The 22,484-nt window shown below is 43.8% G+C and overlaps 1 protein-coding gene across 3 annotated transcripts in view; it reads left to right on the top strand.

Annotated features, from left to right (window-relative positions):
* Window positions 1–500: 500 nt before the first annotated feature.
* NRG2 (neuregulin 2) overlaps window positions 501–22,484 on the top strand; it is a 210,345-nt gene continuing 188,361 nt past the window's right edge. For all 3 annotated transcript variants that reach the window (XM_058279691.1, XM_058279687.1, XM_058279689.1), the window contains exon 1: window positions 501–4,203. In XM_058279691.1, coding sequence (XP_058135674.1) covers window positions 3,480–4,203 — 724 coding nt within the window. In that variant the 5' untranslated portion in view covers window positions 501–3,479. The remainder of the gene's footprint in view (window positions 4,204–22,484) is intronic.

The following is a 22,484-nucleotide window of genomic DNA, read 5'->3' as shown; positions in this document are numbered from 1 at the left end:
TCTCATTTTAAGGTAAAAAAAATTTCAAGGAACCCCATATAATGATAGCTCTACTTTAAGTAGCCTTTGTGAAAATACATGATAAAAATTCAGGAACAGTAAAAAATAGAGTTCATCATTAAAAAATTATTTGAACTTGGTACAAAGTTCACAAGGTACAAAAGGGAATACCATGAAAAATACCCCCCTCATACCTCTGTCCCTCAGCCACCCAATGCCCTTCCCCAGAATCAATTGTTGTTTCAATTTCTTATGTGTCCTTTCAGAAGTAATCTGTGCACTACAAACATTACATATGTATCTTTTTCTAAGAGACAGATGGTAGCATATTTTACCACTCTTCTTCACCTTGCTTATTTCACTTACTTTTAAATGGATATTTTAAAAAGAGAGAGAGAGAGAGTGGCTATAGCGCAAGCAGTTGAGTACCTGCTTCCCATGTACAAGGTTCTGGGTTCACTCCCCAGTACCTCCTTAAAAAAAAGAGAGAGACAGATAGAATACATGTTTATTAATCACAATGACATCTACTATTGAAAATTGCATTGCATTTTTCAATGTACAGAAAATCCTAGTGTGCAGCAACTATATACCACATAGAGATTCTCAGCCCTTAGATTGGGAACTACTGGTATAGGTAAAATATCAATAATAACTAATGTTAATTTTGGTCATTATTCTGTCAGGCATTGTTCTAAGCAGTTTGCACATACTATCTCACCTAATCCACATCCTTTTCATCCTTCTACTCCCTGTTTAAATGTTATCTTCTCAAAGAAGCCTTCCCTTATCAAAGTAGACCTACCCTCTCTCCTTTCCATTATTCTCTATCATTTCATCCTGTTTATTTCCTTCAGAACACTGATCACTATAAGCAATTAGTTACTTATTTTTCTACTTGCTTACTGTTGTCTCCCAACCAGAGTGTGTGCCTTGAGAGCAAGAACAATGTCAGTTTGGTTCACCACAGTGTACCCATTGGGCATAAAGTGCCCCAATGCTTGGCACAGAGGAGCTATTCAAATAAGTATTTATTGAATGAGTGTATAATGAATAAATTCCAAAGTAAGTAAATTATAAAATTGGTTTGAAACCCAGCTCTGTTTGACTCCAAAGTCCAAGTTCTTTACCACTACTCTGGTATTAGAAACAGAAGACTAAGTACAGGCCTGGCTATGAATGATCTTGAGCAAGTCATTTTTCCTCTCTGGACCTCAGTTTCTCCCACTGAAAAATGAAAGTGTGAAGTTATGTGATCTTCCTTATAGCAATGTTTTATGATTCATTAGATCTATGATCTATGAGCATGAAAGGTTGGGGGCATTGAAGGGGCCAACAGAGTTGGCTTGATGCTTTTAAGGGAACTGATTTTCATTCCTTTTCTTTCTGCTCTCTTTCCTTCACTGAATATTTGTTTATCTTTCTTCTATGCCAGGCATTATGCATATAGATACAAAGATAGGAAGGCAAAGACTATTAGGACATAGGTGTCACTAAGGTGCCTGGTTCCTTTAGGGGATACAGACCCCTTAACGGCTGCTTAAAGTATGGTATGATAGTATATATGAGGCCCATAGTAAAAGAGAAGAGGAAAAGGTTAATTTCATCATGTATGTATTTGGTGGTGCAGATGGTGGTAGATATGTAGGAAGGGGAGATGAGGTGTAGTACTTGAGCTGGGCCTTCGGGAAAGAATAGTTTTCCAGATGAAGTTTCCTACTCATAAGATGCATCATGTGCAGAAGCATTCCAATAAACAACAAAATGTGCTAAGGATTGCTAGAGTAGGGTTGGTTCCCAGGGCTGGCAAGGCAGAGGTGGCCCATGAAGAGACTTGCATCCCATGTTGAAGAGTTTGGACTTGACTCCTGAGAGCTGTGTGGCATGGCCAAATCATATTTACAAATTATTTTCAAAAAGATCATTCTGGCAGTGGTAGGACTGAATGAGGATGATGAGGCTAAAGATGTGAAGCCCCAGTTAGAAGCCTTTGCAGTTGAGATGACAAGAGATGGTGAAGACCTGGATCTAAGCCATTTAGGGTTGGAGAGGAAATAGTTAAGTCAGAGATTTTGAAAAGGTAGAGCCAGAGGACTTGGTGACTGATCAGAGGGGGGAAATAAGACTAAGGGACATACTGGAATGACTGGGTGGCCAAGTTGTAGAAAACAATGCCATCAATAATTACAGGGAATTTGAAATGGGGTAGGAGAAACAATGAAATTGGCTTTGGATATATTGAGTTTGAAGTGTCTGTGAGACAGCCAGGAGGAAAGGTCTAGCTCACTGCTTCCTTTCCACAAGAATGCTCCTAACCTTAGTCAGACCTCCTTGGGCCAGTTTCCTGGGAGATGGGGGATGGGCCAGTCAGGAATAAAATTCTCAGAGATGGATGGCATTTCTGGGCCCAACATCCTTCAAGGATAAAGGCCAGCGAGTGAAAACTCCCTGGAGCCCTGAGTGAACGGAGGAATATGGATCATGGACCCACTTTCGAAAATCAGAGGCTACCTCCAGTAGAGCAAACTCTTGCTTTCTGCAAGCACCAGACTTCGAGAAAGAAACCATTCTCCCCCTGAGCAGCCTCTGGCCCCACAGACTCTGGCTCTCAATCTGGCTCCCAACAAGCCGCCCCCACCTTCGTTCGGGAGTGGCTTTTTAAAAGAAGATAAGGTTGTACAGCATGCAGTCTGGTCCCGAGTGGCTGCTAGGAAAAACATGGAATCTTGGGGACGACCTTCTTCCAACCACCACTTGGTTAGGTGTCCTCAATGTCGCCCCAACTCTTTCCAGAATAAACTGGGGGTGGGATTCTCCCCACCTCTGCTCGAATTTTCGGCGCTTTCCAGGCGGTGGCAGGGCCGAGCACGTGGGCTAGATTAAGGCCCGGACTCCAGGGTCCTCCTAGGAAAGGAGACAGCCCAGGAGGCGACAGGCGATCCTTCCCCAGCCCTGGCCGTGGCAACCTCCCCGGCTCTTACAGTCGATGGCCAAAGGCAGGAGCACGCCCTGTGTCCCACTACCATGTGTAGAGGATGGTGTCAGATCCGTTCCCTCTACTCCACCTTCCTCTTACGCGCGACCCCACTGCCACGCCGATAAATCCCAAGAGCAAATTTCAGTGCGTCCCTGAAGCGGGGCACTAAAGCAGTGCAGTCCCAAGATTCCCCTGCAGAAGCCGCGCTCCTCACTCGGTCCAGGAGTAGAGGGGGCGCGAGAGAGCAAGTGGGCGGGCGTCCCATCCTCCGCATCCTCCTCCAGGTCCTGGCGCTCAGGGTGGGAGCGCTGCGCGGCGGCGCGCTGCGCATAGCGGCCCGCTTGTCGCCTAGCCCCTGCCCTAGCTGGGCCACCTCTCGGGGCTGCCGGTGGAGGGCTACGAAGCGCTAACGTTACGCTGTTTCCGGTTTTCCAGCGGGCTCTGTTTCCCCTCCCAAGGCGGCGGCGGCGGAGCGGCGGAGCCCCCCAAATGGCCTGGCCAGATGCGGCAGGTTTGCTGCTCAGCGCTGCCGCCGCCGCCACTGGAGAAGGCTCGGTGCAGCAGCGACAGCGACAGCAGCAGAAGCAGCAGCAGGAGCAGCAGCAGCGGCAGCAGCAGCAGCAGCAGCGAGAGGAGCAGGAGCAGCAGCAGCAGCAGCGAGAGCGGCAGCAGGAGCAGCAGCAGCAGCAGCATCTCTCGTCCCGCTGCGCCCCCAGAGCCGCGGCCGCCGCAACAGCCGCAGCCCAGCAGCCCGGCAACCCCGAGAGCCGCCGCCCGCTCGCGAACCGCAGCCGCCGGCGGCATGAGGCGCGACCCGGCCCCCGGCTTCTCTATGCTGCTCTTCGGTGTGTCGCTCGCCTGCTACTCGCCCAGCCTCAAGTCGGTGCAGGACCAGGCGTACAAGGCACCCGTGGTGGTGGAGGGCAGGGTACAGGGGCTGGCTCCGGCCGGTGGCGCCAGCTCCAACAGCACCCGTGAGCCGCCCGCCTCAGGTCGGGTGGCGCTGGTGAAGGTCCTGGACAAGTGGCCCCTCCGGAGCGGGGGTCTCCAGCGCGAGCAGGTTATCAGCGTGGGCTCCTGTGCGCCGCTCGAGAGGAACCAGCGCTACATCTTCTTCCTGGAGCCCACCGAGCAGCCCTTAGTCTTTAAGACGGCCTTCGCCCCCCTCGACACCAATGGCAAAAACCTCAAGAAAGAGGTGGGCAAGATCCTGTGCACCGACTGCGGTGAGTAGCCCCTTCCCTCTGCTAAGGGAAGGGGGGGAGGGGCGAGGTGGCGGAGAATGGGGGTGGGGCGGGAGGTGCTGCAGGTGCCCAGGCCTGGCAGCTTACAGCCGCTGGGGGTGGGGCTGCCCCTGGGCAGGGCGTCTGACACGGGTGGGTGAGGGCTTTGGGGTTGGGGAAAAGGAGGATCAGGCTCAAAGTGTGCCAGGGTGGCGGGAGGCGCCGGCTTCTGCCAGCAGGGATCTGCGGCTGATGTATGGCATGTGGGGCTGGAAAGCTGCCATCATAGCCCAGAAGCGGCCCGAAAAACGAAGAGGTCCTGGCGGTGCTGGCCTGAGGCTCAATGAGTCAGGAGTGACCCTCGGAGGCCTTGCCCGACCTCCTCTCACGGGCCTACCGTGCCCAGGCTGGCACTGTCTGCAGGAACAGTGGGACCGACTCCTGGGCTGTGGAGGCCTCCGCTTACAAGTTCTCCTAGGGAATGATCGCCCCCGCCCCCTCCTTCCTCTCCTAGCTCGCTGCTCTGCACATCGACACCGCTGGCGCAGGCAGAGTTGGACTTTTTCTGCTACTGTTTTCTGTCCTCCGTGTTGCTCCCCCCCCCCCCCCCCGCCGCCCCCATGGTGATTGCTTGTCTTTGCTAAGGGGGTAGCAGAGCTTTCTCTTTACCTGCACAACTAGCAAGCAAGCACCTCTTTTTGGCAGTTTCTGGGAGATCTTACCAGGTCAGTTGATTGTAATGGTAGTGAAATAGAGTAACTTACTTCTGCTGAAGGTGGTAAGCTCGGCTCTGACATCTTACTGGCAGGATGTATTGACTGCATTTCTCATCTTCATCATATTGGGTGCTCACAGGAATGCAGGTGATTAGAAACAAAACACTCTGAAGTCTGTATCTGTGCAGCTGGGAATGGAGTTTCCCAGGTCAGAAGTCAAAAGAATGCCAGTTGAAGAGCTTTTTCTTCTTGTCCCTGAATCCAGTACTTCTCAGTAGGATATTTCAAACCGATTGTCCCCACACTGGAATATCTGATGTTAGCCTGTCTTGCGTTTATTCATATTGGGGTTTCATTTTGCCCCAACTAAATCTGACTTTGTTGCGTGCAGTGTGACTCTCTGAACTGTGTAAGCACTGAATTGTGACAGATAACCTGAACTCTGATAGAGGTTGGTATGTTTACCAGTTTACCAGCTGATTCTGGGTAATGTAGACAGGCACTGAGTAGCAAAGAATGTATAATAGCTTGGGAAGTTTTGCTGCCTCATCTTTTAAGAACAATGCCTTTGACTTTTGGATGTTTTCCTTCCATGTCCTTCAAGAGGCAAATTTCAGAAGTTTAGTGATGGGAGTATATCTAGACACTATGTTAAACTGTGAACATTTTACTTTAATCAGAAGAGTCTTGACAGTACCTTAAGGAGAAAAAAGAATTTTGAGGATAATAGCAGTTTATCACTCTGACATTGCTCTAGGGAATGTAGTTGGCTGCTCATTAAAGTTGGCTCTATGCTCTGAAATGTTTTGATAACAAGTTGAGACCGTTAAATTCTATTTTTTAAAATTCTGTTAAGTATTTTATTTGAGATTCCTTGGGGAGCTGTGACACTGTATTGTGCAGTGGGAAATAGGTAGTACAGACACTTATTGAACCTTGTCCAAGGACAGCTTCTGTTTTGGTCAGTAGCTCCTGAATATGCACAGTGCACAGCCCCACCTCATCCCTAGGCTGGTCCACTGATGGTCATTGTCAGGTACCCCATACGGTAAAGAGCTTCTTTGCTCCCCTGCTTCCCTCCTTTTACTTCTCCCTCCCCCAATACAATATGTTCTATCAATTATGCCTTTTTTGCTTTAGCGAGAGTTCTGTAGTTGAATATGGAGATCATGAAAGATTTGGAGGAGGTCATAAGTATAGTCTGCTTTTAGGTTATGATTATCTCATATTAAAATAGCATGTGGAGTTTAGCCCTCAAAAAAATAAATTTAGGGGAGTGGATGTGGCTCAAGTGGTTGATCGCTGGCTCCCCACATGGGAGGTCCGGGTTCGGTTCCTGGTGCCACCTAAAAAAAACCAAAAACAAACAATGAGCAAAACAAACGAAAAAACCAACTCAGGTGAGCCGATGTGGCTCAGTGGTTGAGTACCGGCTTCCCACAAAAGAGGTCCTGGGTTCAATCCCCAGCACCTCAAAAAAAAAAAAAAAAGATAAATTTAGGACCACAATCATCGGCAAAAAGAAGGCTCTCACACATAACAAATTATCAAGGAGCAGGGAATATGTATGGAAATAAACATTTTAGAATGCAAAAAAAAATTGCTTTGTACTAATGTTTTGTCAGTTTGGGGATTTTATATAAGAAACTGGAGATTAGAAATTCAAGGATATATGTGTGAGAGGAACTTGTAGAATTGGTGATGAAGAAGAGTATAAGCTGCATTCTCTTTTTTCTGCAATATAGTTAAAGAAACCATGCAATGGTAATAGTCTATTAAATACGGAAACAAAATCTTCCTAACTAACCACAACACCTTCCTTGTGCTTAGCAGGAAATAACTAACAAATTCAATTTCAGTTTTCTATCTCTAAAAAAAAGCCCTCTGGGCTACAGGGTCATTGGGAACATTTTCTCCTTGGAGTGGATTTGCCATTGCAAAATAGGGAAACTGGCACTTGGAAGCTGTCATCATGGTGGTTATATTGAGCAACTGAAGTTGAATTGTTACTTTGTTTAGCCACTTTCAGCTCTCTGAGTGGGTTCCTGAGAGGTGTGATTCCTAGGGAGATCATCTAGAAAGCTGTGTTGAGGGGGACCAAATGGAGGGAGATAGCATGCCTAAAGTGTGCCTCAGTAGCATCTATGCAGGGGTCATATTGGACACCTCCTAAAAGAGCCTCACAAATGGCTAATTTCAACATAACTATGAATTTGTCAACCTGAAGGTTGTGATCTAAGGTGGGAAATGGTAAAAGGAGTTCTTGCTGGAATAGCAATACTTGCCAGGGGGACATTTTTATAGATCTAATGTGTATCATTCATCCAAAAATACTCTCTCCTGGTAGAGTTGAGTAAAATCTTTGCATTTCTAGAGAGATTACATAAAGTGAGCTGTTTTCTGTGCCTTCCGTGCACAGGAGCGGAAAAAGAGTTAGGCTGTTCAGGGATTAGCAACTCTGTACTGTGCTATAAAAGCATCCTGTTCTGCATATAGTCCTGCACCTTCTAAGATAGTTGCATGTATTTTTGGTATAATTATACCCTATCATGTTGCTTTCTTATGTACATGTTTTTAAAGCTATTTTCTTATTTAATAGGTGCAGTTGATAGCATTAAAAAAGAATGATGATTTTTTCTTTTGGGACTTTCAGTTTTCTAATGTATAGCGTACTTTACTATTAAAAAAAGATGTATTTCTGGGGACTTTACATTCTTTAGGGTAGTTTTTAATTAATTTGCCACCCAGATTCACATAATAGAGGAAGGTGGTTCACAAAATTCAGTATAGCAAAAGCGACTGCGTATTTTTAAAATGCTGTTTATTTAAAGAATCTTTTCTTTCCCAGCCAGCTGGAAACCCAGCTGTGCTGCAGTTTGAAGATGGGAAAGTGAAACTAGATTAGGAACTGACCAGTCCTAGTGTTGAGGACAAGGCTTGGTTACAGATTTAGGGGTTGAATTACCATCATAATGTTATTGTTTCTTTTAGTGGCTGCTTTCCTCACCGACAGTGGGATTTTTGGGGTCATGTCTTATCTTTGAGGTCATCTTTCTCCGCTCTCCTCGCCCCCCCCCCCCCCAGTGTTTGGTACTGTGCCTGGCTTCTAGAAGAGCTCGCCATAAAGTGTCTTTTGAAGGGATGAAGTCAAGTGAAGTTACGAAAGAAAGCCTCCAGATTAATACTAAAACAATTTTAACTCTCAGATCTGTGCTGAAAAGCAGAGTTTGGAGATAGCTTTTACCTGTCGCTATGGGAACCTTTTTTCCAAAGGAGGCCGTTATCAACCAGAGTACTTAACCACAGTGTGCTTAATCATTGTGCTGATTAGTGTTAATGGGATTTGAGCTTTGGAGAATAAAGGTCTTGTTGGAGAAGACCCTCCTATTTTGGAGGGTAGATTACCGTTCCCCCACCCCAATGTTTAAACAAAAATAAAACAACTATCAGTTTGAATTAACAAATGGTTTGGAAACTAGGGAACATGATATATTAACAATGTAGGTGACTAACTTCCTCTTGGCCCCCAAGCAAGGCAAGTGTACTTCTTTACCGTCCTCTGTTATCTAGGACATTTCCATTAAAAACATTTTTTTTTATTATAGAAGTTGTGAACTTACAAAACAATCACGCACATGTGTGGAATTCCCGTACAACACCCCTTCACCAACATAACATGCCATATGTAACATTTGTTACAGATTATGAGATAATATCATCAGACTGTTACACCAACTGTGGTCCATAGTGTACATCTGGCAAATTTTTCCATACCCTCCTATTATTAACACAGGGCGTCTTTGGCTAGGATATTTCCATTTTACTTCCTAATAGCTAGTACATTTATTTTTTAAAAATAAAATTGTATTTATATATAGATATATATTTTAAATATTTATTTATTCCTCCTCACAGATGGCTCCCTCCTTAGTCTGCTCGTTCTTCTGCGCTCGCTCTCTGCTTCCTGTGTACTCACTGTGTCTGCTTGGCTTTAGGTGGCGCTAGGTACTGAACCCAGGATCTTCCGTGGGGAAGGTGGGCGCCCAACTGCTTGAGCCACATCTACTCTCCTATATTTTTGAATATATAACAGATCTCTGAAACTCAATATTCAGAAAGTATATAAGAAACTATGGTGAAAAGTCTTCCTCTCACCTCTGTCCTCACTACCCAGCCTTAAGGCAATTGTAAAATAAAATGTTCCTGAAGTTTGTTTCCCTAAATGCAAAATGTTTTTCAAAGTAGTCATATCTTTGTTTTAACCCCTAGAAAATGCTAAATTTGCCATTAAGCCAAATTTATGATAAATTCTTACTCAGGCAATAACATTTTAAAAAAACCTATTCCAAAATCTTATCTAGTTCCCATTATCTGTGAGTCCTTTACTATCTTAAGTATCTGCCTATTGAAAGGGTCCTCTTTTCCCCTTACCTAGTACCCTGCCTCGCAAATATAATCCTAGGCTCAGGAACTCATTTTCAGATACATTTCCATTAAGAAACTTTTCCATGACAGTGAATTTTGTGAATCTTAGTTGATATGCTCAAATGGGAGATTCCAAGGTCACTAAGCTTTAGGGCTGCAGCTCTAGCGCCCACACAGCAATTTCCCCTGTTTCACACTCTTGGTAAATTCTCACAGCAGTATCTGTATGGGAAATCATCCGAAGCCTGTAAAAAGAATACCTGGATACCTGGAAAGAGAAAACTCTCCAGTGCTTGATTATTTTGATTTTTCCTTTAAAATCCAAAGACACCAGTTGCCAATGAAGAGTTTGATTTTGACCATATTCATGTACAGCTGGTATAATTCCAGGGGGAATTAGACACCTGAATACCATTTGGAAGTACATTTAAGGTAACTCATTTGAATACAGTGCTAAAATTTCAGAGGAGCAGGGTGTAGACACTTGGATAAGTAGGAAAAAACTAAACAGTGAGAAGTCCTAACTCGCTAAATCCTGTTGGCTTAGTGGTAGTTGACAATTTTGAACAATGATTTGGAAAAAGAATGACCATGTCAATATTAGTGGTTTCCCCTGTACGGTCTTCAACTTGTTTGGGGGGGTCTTTCTTTTCAAGGCCTGAAGTATTGTTAGTGTAATTTGCTCCAGAAGTAGAGAAGAAATTTCTAATTTGGATGGACCTATTGAATGTGGATTTTTATCTAATTTCTAGTGAATTAACCCTCCCTTCCCACTTATTGGGATTTGTACATAAAAATAAATCCAATTTATGAGTTTCATGAAGTGATATGGGGAACTCTTTAGAAAACTGGGAAAAGTACATGAGTTGACTGGTGAAAGGCCTAAATTATGACTAGTTTGGAAAAATGACCGTTTTAGTATGAAATCATATTAGACTCCTTTAAAAGCAACAATACACACAGACAAATCTTACTGAGCTAGAGCTCCATGTAAGGATATAAGAACTGAAGCAAATTTTGGAGGATGCTTAAAAGACATTAGGATAACTTGAAAGAGGACATGCTGTACCCAGGCAAAGAACTGTGAAGCTTTTGCCAATCTGGGGTCAAAGGATAGATATTCACACTGATGGAAAGCAGTTGCTGCTAATCAACTGTGATACTTCTGATAATTATGAAATGAGGTTAAGGAGCCTTCTTTCTTTGGCTAGTTGTTGGTAGAAGAGTGTGGCATATGAGCTCCATTCTACAGTGACATTCTCTTCCCAGTTTATACATGCAGTGAAACCCAAATACCCTCTCAGGCACCTTCCAGGGGACAGAGGCCTAGGGTCTCCAGAGCCTGTTAGCTTTTCTCTGTCTTCCGCTCAGGACCTGATTGTGCTGCTTGCCTCCTGGAGCTGGGGCTGGAAGTGTTTAACATACAAAAGTGGCAGGGGCATAGGTATCCTAGAGAGTTTCTGTATCCTACTAGCAGCAGAGTCCCCCAAGATGTGATGTTCAGGTGGTTTCTATTCTCTCTTCAGAAGTGGAATCTCTTATGGTTCTCTTTCTCTTTCATAAGCTTTCTGATCTGCACTGTGGACACTGGCTTCCCCTTCCTCTTTCCATTCTTGATCAGTTTTATAAAGACTGAGAATCTGTCTTTGTCCTTTAGGCTGGGATGTTTTACTTGGTCCAGATCTTGATACTGGTCCAACTAACAGAAGCCAAGCTGAACTAATATTATCAGAATTGAATGAGAGGTAGGTCACCACATGGCTAAATACCTGGTACAGCTCATGTGAATATCATCCATTCTATTGTGACAGTGATGGAATTTGATATCTATTAGGTTTATTACCAAAGGTAATTATTCTATTGCTAAGGTTCTATTTCTTCTCCATTATTAGAATCTAGTTCTATTTCTGAATAGGTTCTATTACAAAAAGAACTTTCTTTTGGTTCTGTTTTTCAAATGTTTGCTTCAACCATTATTTGAATGTGTATTTTGCATAAGGAACTTGGTGCTTTAGGGGAGTTGCATCAGACACAGTCCCTGTCATCAAGGAACTTATGATCTAAAAGTACAAAGATAGAACAGCAACTCAGTCCAGAATGTAATAAATGCCATAAAATATACCAACATAAATTGGGAAGAGGGGAAAGGTCATAAAGGAAGGAAAAATCCCATCTGGCTAGAGGATTAAAGAAAGTTTTTTCGGAACTGTGGGTCTCTGTAGCAGAAGTAGACTTGGCCCAGTGGTTAGGGTGTCCGACTACCACATGGGAGGTCCGAGATTCAAACCCCAGGCCTCCCTGACCCTGTGGAGCTGGCCCACGCACAGTGCTGATGCACGCAAGGAGTGCCGTGCCACGCAGGGGTGCCCCCGCGTAGGGGAGGCCCCCGTGCAAGGAGTGCACCCTGTAAGGAGAGCTGCCCAGCGCCAAAGAAAGTTCAGCCTGCCCAGGAATGGTGCCGCACACATGGAGAGCTGACACAATAAGATGACACGACAAAAAGAAACACAGATTCCCATGCCGCTGACAACAACAGAAGCGGACGAAGAAGAACATGCAGCAAATAGACACAGAGAACAGACAACTGGGGGCGGGGGGCGGAGAGAAGGGGAGGGAAATAAAAATAAATAAATAAATAAATCTTAAAAAAAAAAAGAAAGTTTCTTCGAGAAGGTAGTTTGAAACGTGATTCCAGTACTCAGAGATAGAGTAGGTAGGGGTGGTTTGGTGATAGACAGAAATTAGTCATTCGATTAAATTGTAGAGACTCTCAGTAGCAGAAGCCATGCTTGTGGTATAAAAAATAACCAGAATGAAAGGGAGAAATGGATAAGGAGCCTAGAGATATAGATCAGGGTGATATTTTCACCAGTCTTGAATGCTAGGCTGCTGAGTTTGTACTTAATTATGTAAGTAGTATGTAAAACCTTAGGTTAAAAGTCTCTCAGTAAGTGGAGTGGTTGTAGCTCAGTGGTTGAGTAACTGCTTCACATGTATGAGGACCGGAGTTCAATCCCCCAGTACCTTCTAAAAAAAAAAAGGTAATATTGTTTTGTAGTTATCAGTGACTGAGTCTTGCACATATTTTGTTAAATTTAACCCAAAGTATTTCATGTGTTTTGGATGTCATTTTAAATTGTATTATTTATTTAATTTCATTTTCCAGTTATTCATTGCTAGTATATGGAAATATGAATGCCCTTTTTTCTTATTTACTTTGTATTCTGTGAACTTAATAAACTCACTTGGTAGTTACAGTAACTGTTTTTGTTTTTGTAGAGTCCTTAGGGTTTTCTGTGTACATGATTGTATTATCAGTGAAAAAAGATAATTTTACTTCTTCCTTTCTAATCTATTTGCCTTTTACTTGTTTTTTCTTTAAAGGTTTGTTTTTTATTTATTTCTCTCCCCTTCCCTGCCCCCGCCCCCCAGTTGTCTGCTCTCTGTGTCCATTCACTATTTGTTCTTTCTGTGACTGCTTCTATCCTTATCAGTGGCACTGGGAATCTGTGTTTCTTTTTGTTGTGTCAGTTCTCTGTATGTGCAGCGCCATTCTTAGGCAGGGTGCACTTTCTTTCACAATGGGTGGCTCTCCTTACGAGGTGCACTCCTTGTGCGTGGGGTTCTCCTACGCGGGGGACACCCCTGCGTGGCACAGCACTCCTTGCGCGCATCAGCACTGCGCATGGGCCAGTTCCACACGGGTCAAGGAGGCCCGGGGTTTGAACCCTGGACCTCCCATGTGGTAGGCAGATGCCCTATCCATTGGACCAAGTGTGCTTCCCTGCCTTTTACTTCTTTTCCTTGCCTTATTGCACTGGCTTGGGTTGCTAAGTACAACATTGATGTGAAGTGGTTGTTAACTATCTTTTGATGGATCAGTATCAGATTATCTCCATCAGACTGTAAGATCTTTGGGGCAGTAATTTAAAATACAGTTAAGTAAATATTTGATTATTGGTTATTACCAAGTAATAAGGTAGCAATCACCCCTTTTGCTTTCTCTACCACTTTTGTCCTAGACAAATTTTAAGATGCCTCAAATGACAGCTAAAGGACCAAACCGACCATGGAGAGTATCTTCAGACATTTTAAGAAAGGGCAGAATTTTACTCCTCAGTCATGTTTCAGTTCAGTATTGGTTTTCTGGATAGGCCATAGTATCTCCATTTTATTGCAAGTAATTCTATTTTCTGGAGTTTTAAAATTACCTGGGTGTTTGTCCTCACATATGTCAATATTTTGGCTTATATTTACTTTCTGTCTTTTGGTTACTTGGTATTCTGCAAAATTCTCCAGTTTCATGTGCCACAGTTGCTTTCTGGATAGTCCCCATTCCAGTCTCACCAAAATGCCCAGTGAGAATCCAATGTTTCTTCATGTCTCTTCTTCGGCATGTTCATTCTTTTACCATTTCTGTGAAATGAGGTACTTTCTGCCATGTCTACTTGGCTGAAGAATTGGGTGAGGATTGTGAGGGGTCCTCTCCAGAGGTAGTTCTCTTCTAGTTCAGAGTTCCTAAGGACTTTTTTTTTTTTTAAGATTTATATATTTATTTATTTCTCTCTCCTCCCCCCCGCCCCAGTTGTCTGTTCTCTGTGTCCATTTGCTGCTTGTTCTTCTTTGTCCACTTCTGTTGTTGTCAGCGGCACGGGAATCTGTGTCTCTTTTTGCTGTGTCATCTTGCTGTGTCAGCTCTCCGTGTGTGTGGCACCATTCCTGGGCAGGCTGCACTTTCTTTCACACTGGGTGGCTCTCCTTATGGGGTGCACTCCTTGCACGTGGGGCTCCCCTACACAGGGACACCCCTGCATGGCAGGGCACTCCTTATGTGCATCAGCACTGCACGTGGGCCAGCTCCACATAGGTCAAGGAGGCCTGGGGTTTGAACCGTGGACCTCCCATGTGGTAGACGGATGCCCTATCCGTTGGGCCAAGTCTACTTCCCCCTAAGGGCTCTTATTCATCACCTTAGAGAAGGCTCTGGCACTCAGCTTCCTTAAGTCAGAGTCCCTTTCACTAGTGCCTGCGGCCATTAGTATAATTTCCATACAACGCCTTACCATACTTTGACAAGCACTGCCCAATGGACGATTCTTCTAGACTTTTTATGGCTTCATAGGGGAGAGTCAGGATGGAACAGGAAGCTATCAACCGATGATCTATCTTGTCTGAATCCCTGTTTCTGGGTGAGAAAAAAATAGCAGGCCTGCATCCAGTGCAACTTTCCCATTATTGCCATTGGTTGATTAGATTTCAGGGGAAATATATTAATAAGAATAAGAAAGGAAAGGAAAAACAAAAACAAAAAAAGAGTCTCAGATCACAGCATGCTACATTTGTCACAGAATAAAACCAAGGTCTAAGTGAAGAGTTTCTTGCAAAGGATACAGGGACCTCCAAAGGCAGCCTGGCTGCCTACTCTTAGTTGGTTTCCTTTTCATAGTTGTTCATTTGGGTTTTACTTCTGAGGCCCTCTTGCCTGAGGCTCCACCCCTCCTACCCTCCCCACCTTGTTCCTTACCTTCCTACTCAGGCCTGCTGCCTTACTAGCATTTGTCATAGATGTAACAGCCATTCCTCAGCCCCCATTCCTAATGGTCAGAGAAGTGTCCAGAAACTTCTGATACAAAGTTCCCAACCCTTTCTTGGGCTTTAAGACTGAAGGACCTAGTGAGAAAAGAGGAAATGAGGGGTGCAGGGTGGGCGGGGGATGGGAGAGGAAATTAGTCTAGATAGGCACCTCTGAGGATAGAACCACTTTCCAACAAACCTGGCTGAATTTCTCTCTCTTGGGTTCTTTTGGATGAAACATGGGATTTTCCCAAGAAGTCCTCTCCTATACCTCCAGGTGTTAATTCAGAGAGGATGCTTTACCCAAAAAGGGTAGGAACATCTCTGGACTCTTAGTAACATCAACTTAAATTGTCCTGGCCAAGTCCTCACAGTCATCCCTTTCAGTTGGCACCTCTGGCACTCAGCCCAGGGAATTCTGGCCAATACTGAGAAGATCCTAGGATATGGAACCATGTAGTGTTATACTATGGAAAGAGCAAGACATTACCACCTCTGAGAGAAACTCCTTGTTGCTGGGGGAAAAAATCTGATTTGTAGGTTGAAGGAAGGCACATGGATGGCCCCAGATTGGGAGGGAGCTTGCTGTCTTTGTTTCTTATTATGTAAATTATTTGAGTAGGTTTCCACTTGCGTGGTGTGCACTCAGCTAACTGAGAGGGCAAGTGGGAGCTGGAGCAGAGACTGGTTCCCTTGGGAATACTGTGTTCACCTCTGCTAGTTTTCCCCTGGTTTCTCCCTTTGCCCACACACAATGTGGGCTCTGAGCTTATGTATGATGTCAAAGCCTCAAGGTCTCTGGTGAATGGTCTGCCTTAGGCTCAGAGCTTGTAGTACAGAAGTAAGCTTTAATGGCATTTGATTTTAGATTAAGTCTCTGAAGGGATCACTTGAAATTTAAGTGTACGCCAGGGAGCTATGTTAAAAGAAAACATCAAAGTGGTAAAGGGGCTCAACGAGTTTGATGGTTTTCATTGGGCCAAGGTTATGAAACTTTCTTTTTTTTAAGTAAATACAAGAGTGTTCTTTTCTCCTCTCTTAGGTTAAAAACCAGTATAATCATTCCAGAGTAGGGGTGGGATATTGCCATTGTAAGAAAGAGTAGAAAGTAACAATGATGCTCCTCTGGCCTATGACTTAGAAGAGTAATCCTATGAACATAACTCTCTGTTTAAAGATTATTTTCTTTGGAAGAGTTTGTAACAACAACAGTGAGTTTGGGAAGTAGGCTTCATAGTTAGCCTGCAGGTGGCCCAGTCACTCAAAGATCCTCCACGGGTTCCTTCACGATGTTGTGGTTATGCTGTTTGGCTTTTCTGACAATCTTCTTTCCCCTTTCCCTTCCTTATCAAGTCATGCCATCACTGACTCTTCTTCCTTTGACCATCTTGTAAATGGTGTAATTCCTAAGGGACTGTCCTTGGTTCTCTTCTTAATTTATATAGTCCATTTTGAAGGGATCAACTACACATTGCTTGGTGGTTAAAGCTACATTGTCTGGAGCCAAAGTTTAAGAGTGAATCTTGGCTTTGTGACTCATTAGCTGTGTAGTTTTGGGTAAATTAATTAACCTCTCTGTCCCTCAGTCCCGCTGCCCCAAGCTTTGTCAAATGGGACTGAGAATAATACTGACCTCATAGCATTGTAATGAGGATTCATTGAGTTACTCCATGAAAACTGCTTAGAAAAGTGCCTGCTTTGTAGAAAGCATGCAGTGCCTGCTAGATGCAATTACTGTTATTGTTATGTCTGTTGTTAGTGGAAAGAGAATGGCTTTGGATTCTGACTGATACTTATTAAAATTCTAACTCTGTTCCTACTAGCTATGTGAACCTAGGAAAAGTCCCTCAATTTTTCTGTGTCCCAGTTTCCATCCGCCTATGGGACACTGTTCCAGTTATCTATTTCTGCATAACAACATCTCCCACCTCCCCCCAAATAGTGGCTTAAAACAGCAATAATTATTTTTTATGCTTATCTCTCAGAGTTCTGGAGATTGACTGGGCTCAGCTAGGAGGTTTTTACTCAATATTTTTTATGTGGTTTTAATCAGATCGTGGCTGAGCAATCAGACAGTAGTTGAGATAAGGGTCATTTCAAAGTTTTCTCACTGTTACGTCTAGCAGTTGATGCTGGCTGATTCTCACCTGCAGACTTAGCCAGGGTTATGGCCAGGTTTCCTCAAAGTACAGTGGCTAGGCCAAGGGTGAGCATCCCAAGAGGGGACCAGGCAAAAGCTGATTATCTTTTATGGCCTCAGAAGTCACATAACATTACTTCCATTGCATTCTATTTGTTAGAAGAGTCATTAAGTCCAGACTAGATTCAAGGGGAGGGGAATTAGAGCCTGCCTCTTGAAAGGAGGAATGTTAAAGAATTTGTGGACATGTCTAAAAACCATTATAGTCAGCCTACTGGCCACAATCATTTCTATTCTTCATCTCTACCCAACCAATCCCTCTGCCAGAGATTGACCTGTTATGGCATCAGGGTCAGGGTTCAGGATCTCAGCAAAATCAGGTATCGGTGCAGATGAGACTCCTCTGATGTGGCTCCTCAGGTCCAGAAATTTGAATACTGTTCCTCTGGATCTGAACACTGTGAACTCAAGAGACAAGTTATCTGTTCCCTCCCCCCACACTCAAATACAATGCTGGGACAGACATTTAAAAAATGCTGCAGATGCTCCCTTTTAAAAAATTGGTTGTATTTAACATTTTTAAACTTTTAATTTTTTACTTTAAATTTTGAAATAATTTCAGACTTGCAAAAAAGTTGCTAACATAGTATAGAGTCCCCAAAAGCCCTTTCCCCAGTTTCTCCACGTATTAATATCTTATACAATCATGTACAGTGACCAAAACCAGGACATTAGCAGTGATGTAATACTGTTGACTAATCGACAGGCCTTGTTCACACTGGGCCACTTGGCTCACTAATGGCTTTTTCCTGGTCCAGGATTCAATCTAGGATCCCACATCACATTTTATTGTCATGTCTCCTTAGTTTCCTATCTGGGGTAGACATTCCCAGTTAGAAAAGGAGGAAATAGCAGTCAGTAGTCCATCGAAGTTCTGAAATCCAGTCTGGCATATGTGGCCAGTTCCTTTTTGGGGGCTCAGTCCTGCCTATGAATTACTCTCTACTGTTTTTGGCTATACCCTATGGGCTTCTGATTTTGCTCTCTGAATTAGCCTTCCTTTTCCGTAAAATGTAGCCTATGTTTGCCACCGAATAGTTTTCTCAGGTTGTTTTCTACTCATAGATGTTTCTTTTCATTTTGTACTGTCTTGGTCCTTTTTAGGACTGGTACTATTTTCCTTAAAATTTTGTGGTTTTCCTGTAAATCTTAATGGAGTTCACTAAATTAGACAAAAGCCACACCCACAAATCTTGTCAAGATAAGTTCTTCTCTAATTTGAGTTCTCAGTGAGGCTGTTATGGGCCAGCACCTTAAAGGTTAGTAGACTCCCAATGCTTCACCGGAGAGGATCTGTGAGGCATGCCCTTAAGATCCTTACAGGTCCTTTTGTCTTTTTCAAAGATCCTATGAAGCATTGCCTGTAATCTTTTTAAGGCCTTACCAATGGATAAAATTCAAATGGTCTCAGACTGAGCTCATTATCTTCTCCTTATCCATATCGTATTCTGTGGACTTAGATAACATCTCTAGTCGCTCCAAACTATTAGAAATCTCAAAATCATCTTTGACTCCTTTCTCACCCTCATTCCCCATATACAGAGCATTGTTAAGACATGATAGTTTCAACTTCTGCAGTCCCTTCCATCCAATTCTTTCCATTCATGGTGCTCTAGTTGGATGTTAAATGAAATTCCCTATTTTCAGAGTCTTTGCTCTCTATCATCTATGGTCTATTGCTAGAATTAGATTTCTTTTTTTTTTTTTTTAAAGATTTATTTTTATTTATTTAATTCCCCTCCCCTCCCCCGGTTGTCTGTTTTTTCTGTGTCTTTTTGCTGCGTCTTGTTTCTTTGTCCGCTTCTGTTGTCGTCAGCGGCACGGGAAGTGTGGGCGGCGCCATTCCTCGGCAGGCTGCTCCCTCCTTCGCGCTGGGCGGCTCTCCTTATGGGTGCACTCCTTGCGCGTGGGGCTCTCCTACGCGGGGGACACCCCTGCGTGGCACGGCACTCCTTGCGCGCATCAGCACTGCGCATGGGCCAGCTCCACATGGGTCAAGGAGGCCCGGGGCTTGAACAGCGGACCTCCCATGTGGTAGACGGACGCCCTAACCACTGGGCCAAAGTCCGTTTCCCTAGAATTAGATTTCTAAAACAAAATAATTATCTCTTCTCAACCCAGAAATCTTCAACAGCTTCTTAGTGTTTAGAGAATAAAGTGAAAGCTCCTTTACATGGCATGTAAGGCCCTCTATAATTTGGCCCCTACCTGCATTTAAGCCTTTGCCCACTCTTTCACACTTACTCTTTGCTATAGCCAAAATGTACTGCTTGAAATTTTCAAACAAATTTTACATTTTTCTCCGATAGTGCTGTGGCTCATTCAGTTTCCTTAGCTTAGTATGACTTTCCATTCCTTCTCATGTGGCTAGTCTCCTTATCCTTCAAGGCTCAGCTCAGATACCACCTCCTCCTCAAAGCTTTTTCTGATCCCCTTGGTCAGAATGAATCACGGCCTCCTCTGTATTTCTGTAGCAGTTCATAGCTCTTCTGTAAACATGATGCCTTTTATTCTATCATTTAAGCATAGTTGGGTAGTAGAGGGTGGTATGTATGTGGTCCTCCAGACTTTGAGCTTATTGAGTGCCATATGGAACTGCAGCAAAAGATGTATCTTACTTATCTCTTTGTGCCTTACGTAAGTTAAATGGCTTGCAATTGTTAGGTGACTCGAAGAGAAAATGAAATTTACTTTAGGTTTAAAACTGGCACTTGAGAATCAGCATCTGACTCATGGAAGGTGATGGGCCTAGGAATGTAACTTGTTGGTAAAAATATGAAAGTGGTAGCTTGAGCTAGTCACTTGAGATGAAAGTGTGGTAGGTTTCATTACAGAGCAACACATTGGACTCTTTACTTCATTGTGGCTGCTGTTTATAAAATTAACAAGAACCAAATCTCTGATATGTGGAATGGAGTCTGTGTTTTATTAGTGTCTATGGGAAACATCTTGAAAAGATTATGCAGGACTAGGAGAATTTGGCTGTATCTCTACCACCTCATGGTACTTGGCATATAACAGGAGCTTAATAGTCATTAGTTGAGGGGAAAACAAGTGAAGAAATTATTTCTTCTCCTATGTGATTCTGTAGGAAACCCACATGTGCCATACCCAAGGAGCTTAGCTGGGAGAGCTGATTCAAAGTCAACTAAGGGAAGCAGACGTGGCTCAACTGATAGAGCATCCACCTACCACATGGAGGGTCCAGGGTTCTATACCCAGGGCTTCCTGACCCGTGTGATGAGCTGGCCCACTTGCAGTGCTGATGCGCGCAAGGGTGCCATGCCATGCAGGGGTGTCCCCTGCATAAGGGAACCCCACGTGCAAGGAGTGCACCCTATAAGTAGAGCCGCCCAGTGCAAAAAAAGTGCAGCCTGCCCAGGGTGGCGCCACACACACAGAGAGCTGACACAGCAAGAGGATGCAACAAAAAGAGACACAGATTCCTGGTGCCGCTAACAAGAATACAAGCGGACACAGAAGAGCACACTTTGAATGGATACAGAGAGCAGACAACTGGGGGGGGGGGGGCAGGGAAGGGGAGGAAAAGAAATAAAAAATAAACCTTAAAAAAAAAAAAAAGAGATGCAGTTTCCCAGTGCTACCCGGTAATACAAGTGGATGCAGAAGAACACACAGCAAATGGACACAGAGAGCAGACAATGGGGGGAAGGGGAGAGAAATAAATAAAAAATAAAATCTTTTTAAAAAACCACACAAAACAAAATCTTTAACAAAAAACAAAGTCAACTGAAATTAAGAGAAGGCTTATTCATCACAGTGATTTATCAAGAGTCCTCTAGATACATTTTTCTGCTTTGTGATAAGTATCAAGGCCTTACGGTGTGGACATGGTGCTTGGTAGCAAGTGAATGGCAGAACTGCAATCTGAACCAGGCAGTCAGAAGTGACAGCTTCTTTGAGGTTGTCAGGAGGAGGGTCTGGGTTATATGTCTTTAGTTGAGGAAGAGGAGACTAGTTAGGACTTGTTAATTTTTTGTATTGTTTTTAAATGATGAGAGATATTCTTGGAAATCAGCCTTTTTGGGTCCAAGTCTCAGGCCCACTGCATTCTGTATGACTTTGTTTGTTCAGGTTGTACTTATGCTCTGGGCCTTTGGTTTTAGCTGAAAATGATGGTCTCTTCTTCAACTGTGAGAGCTGTGGGGGAGAGAGTGCTTTTAAGCCAATTAGATAAGAGGCCTGGCATCAAAATAGAACTGCCATGAGTTTGTGAAATTTTGGTAAAATTCTGGGCTGAGGGACAATCTGGATGTCTGGGTTGCTGAATTTATTTCTTGAAGCTGGACTTTCCCTGTATTCTATTCTGAGTATCAAACCCAAGCAGCCTCCACTTTAGCCTGTGATTGTGATAATTGGATGGGAGGGGTTGGGGCAATTTAGGAAGATGATGGGGGCCTGACCTCCTCCTGCCTTTGAAATCCAAAGAGAATGGGGAATATGATGAATAGTTGATCAAAAAATGGGGAGTGCCCCTTCTAAATTAGGACAGCTGGCTCAGTGATAAAATTGTTTTACTCTGTTAATGGCCCTCAGTACCAGATGCTATGAAAACAGAAATTAAACTATGACTTTGGAGAACTTTCTCCATAAAGGGAGGGCAGTGGAACCTCTTCTCTAAGTCCTTGACCAGCTGAGTATTCCTCTATGGAAGCCTCAAGAGTCTTAGGAGGGCCTTGTTGGGCTCAAGTCACCGTATTTCCAGGGCAGGGGTAGATGCAGTTGGCAGCCTCACTGGGGTTGTGGGTTTTGCATCTGCTTGTCTTGTCTTTGGGGGTTCTGGGCCTTTCTGGATTTGGTAAGTCCAGCTGAAGGTGACCCCATTCTACTCCTTAGATAGGAGAGTTGGGCTGCTTGGTCTCTTTGATATCCCTGATTTAGAAACTGATTTTACTACAGGACTAGGTGAACCATATGACAGCCTAGATTGCAGTGATTGTTAGCATTTGTCGACAAAGAGAGCAGGCTTTTTGGCTATAGCAAATCTCCTAGGTTGGGTTGCTGCACCATCTGTGAACACAGAATATAAGATAATGAAGGTGAGCTTGCATTCCTATTCTCTTCCACTCCTCACAGCACCCTGTCTTCCATAGAAAGGAAGAGGCAAGATTGTCATCAAATAATAGATGGTTAATAGATATATTTTCAGTTGCTTCATTGTGCGTTCCTTTGGAGGATACTAGGATGGTCTAGTAATTGTGTAACTTGCTCTTTTTTAAAAAAAAAAAAGATTTATTTATTTATTTATTTCTCTCCCCTTCTCCCCGCCGCACCCCGGTTGCCTGTTCTCTGTGTCTATTTGCTGTGTCTTCTTTGTCTGCTTTTGTTGTCAGCGGCACGGAAATCTG

Source organism: Dasypus novemcinctus, chromosome 2 (genome assembly GCF_030445035.2).
Source record: "Dasypus novemcinctus isolate mDasNov1 chromosome 2, mDasNov1.1.hap2, whole genome shotgun sequence".
NCBI classification, from domain to species: Eukaryota; Metazoa; Chordata; class Mammalia; order Cingulata; family Dasypodidae; genus Dasypus; species Dasypus novemcinctus.
The sequence above is the reverse complement of the archived record's forward strand: the minus strand, read 5'-3'. Positions and strand labels throughout refer to the sequence as shown.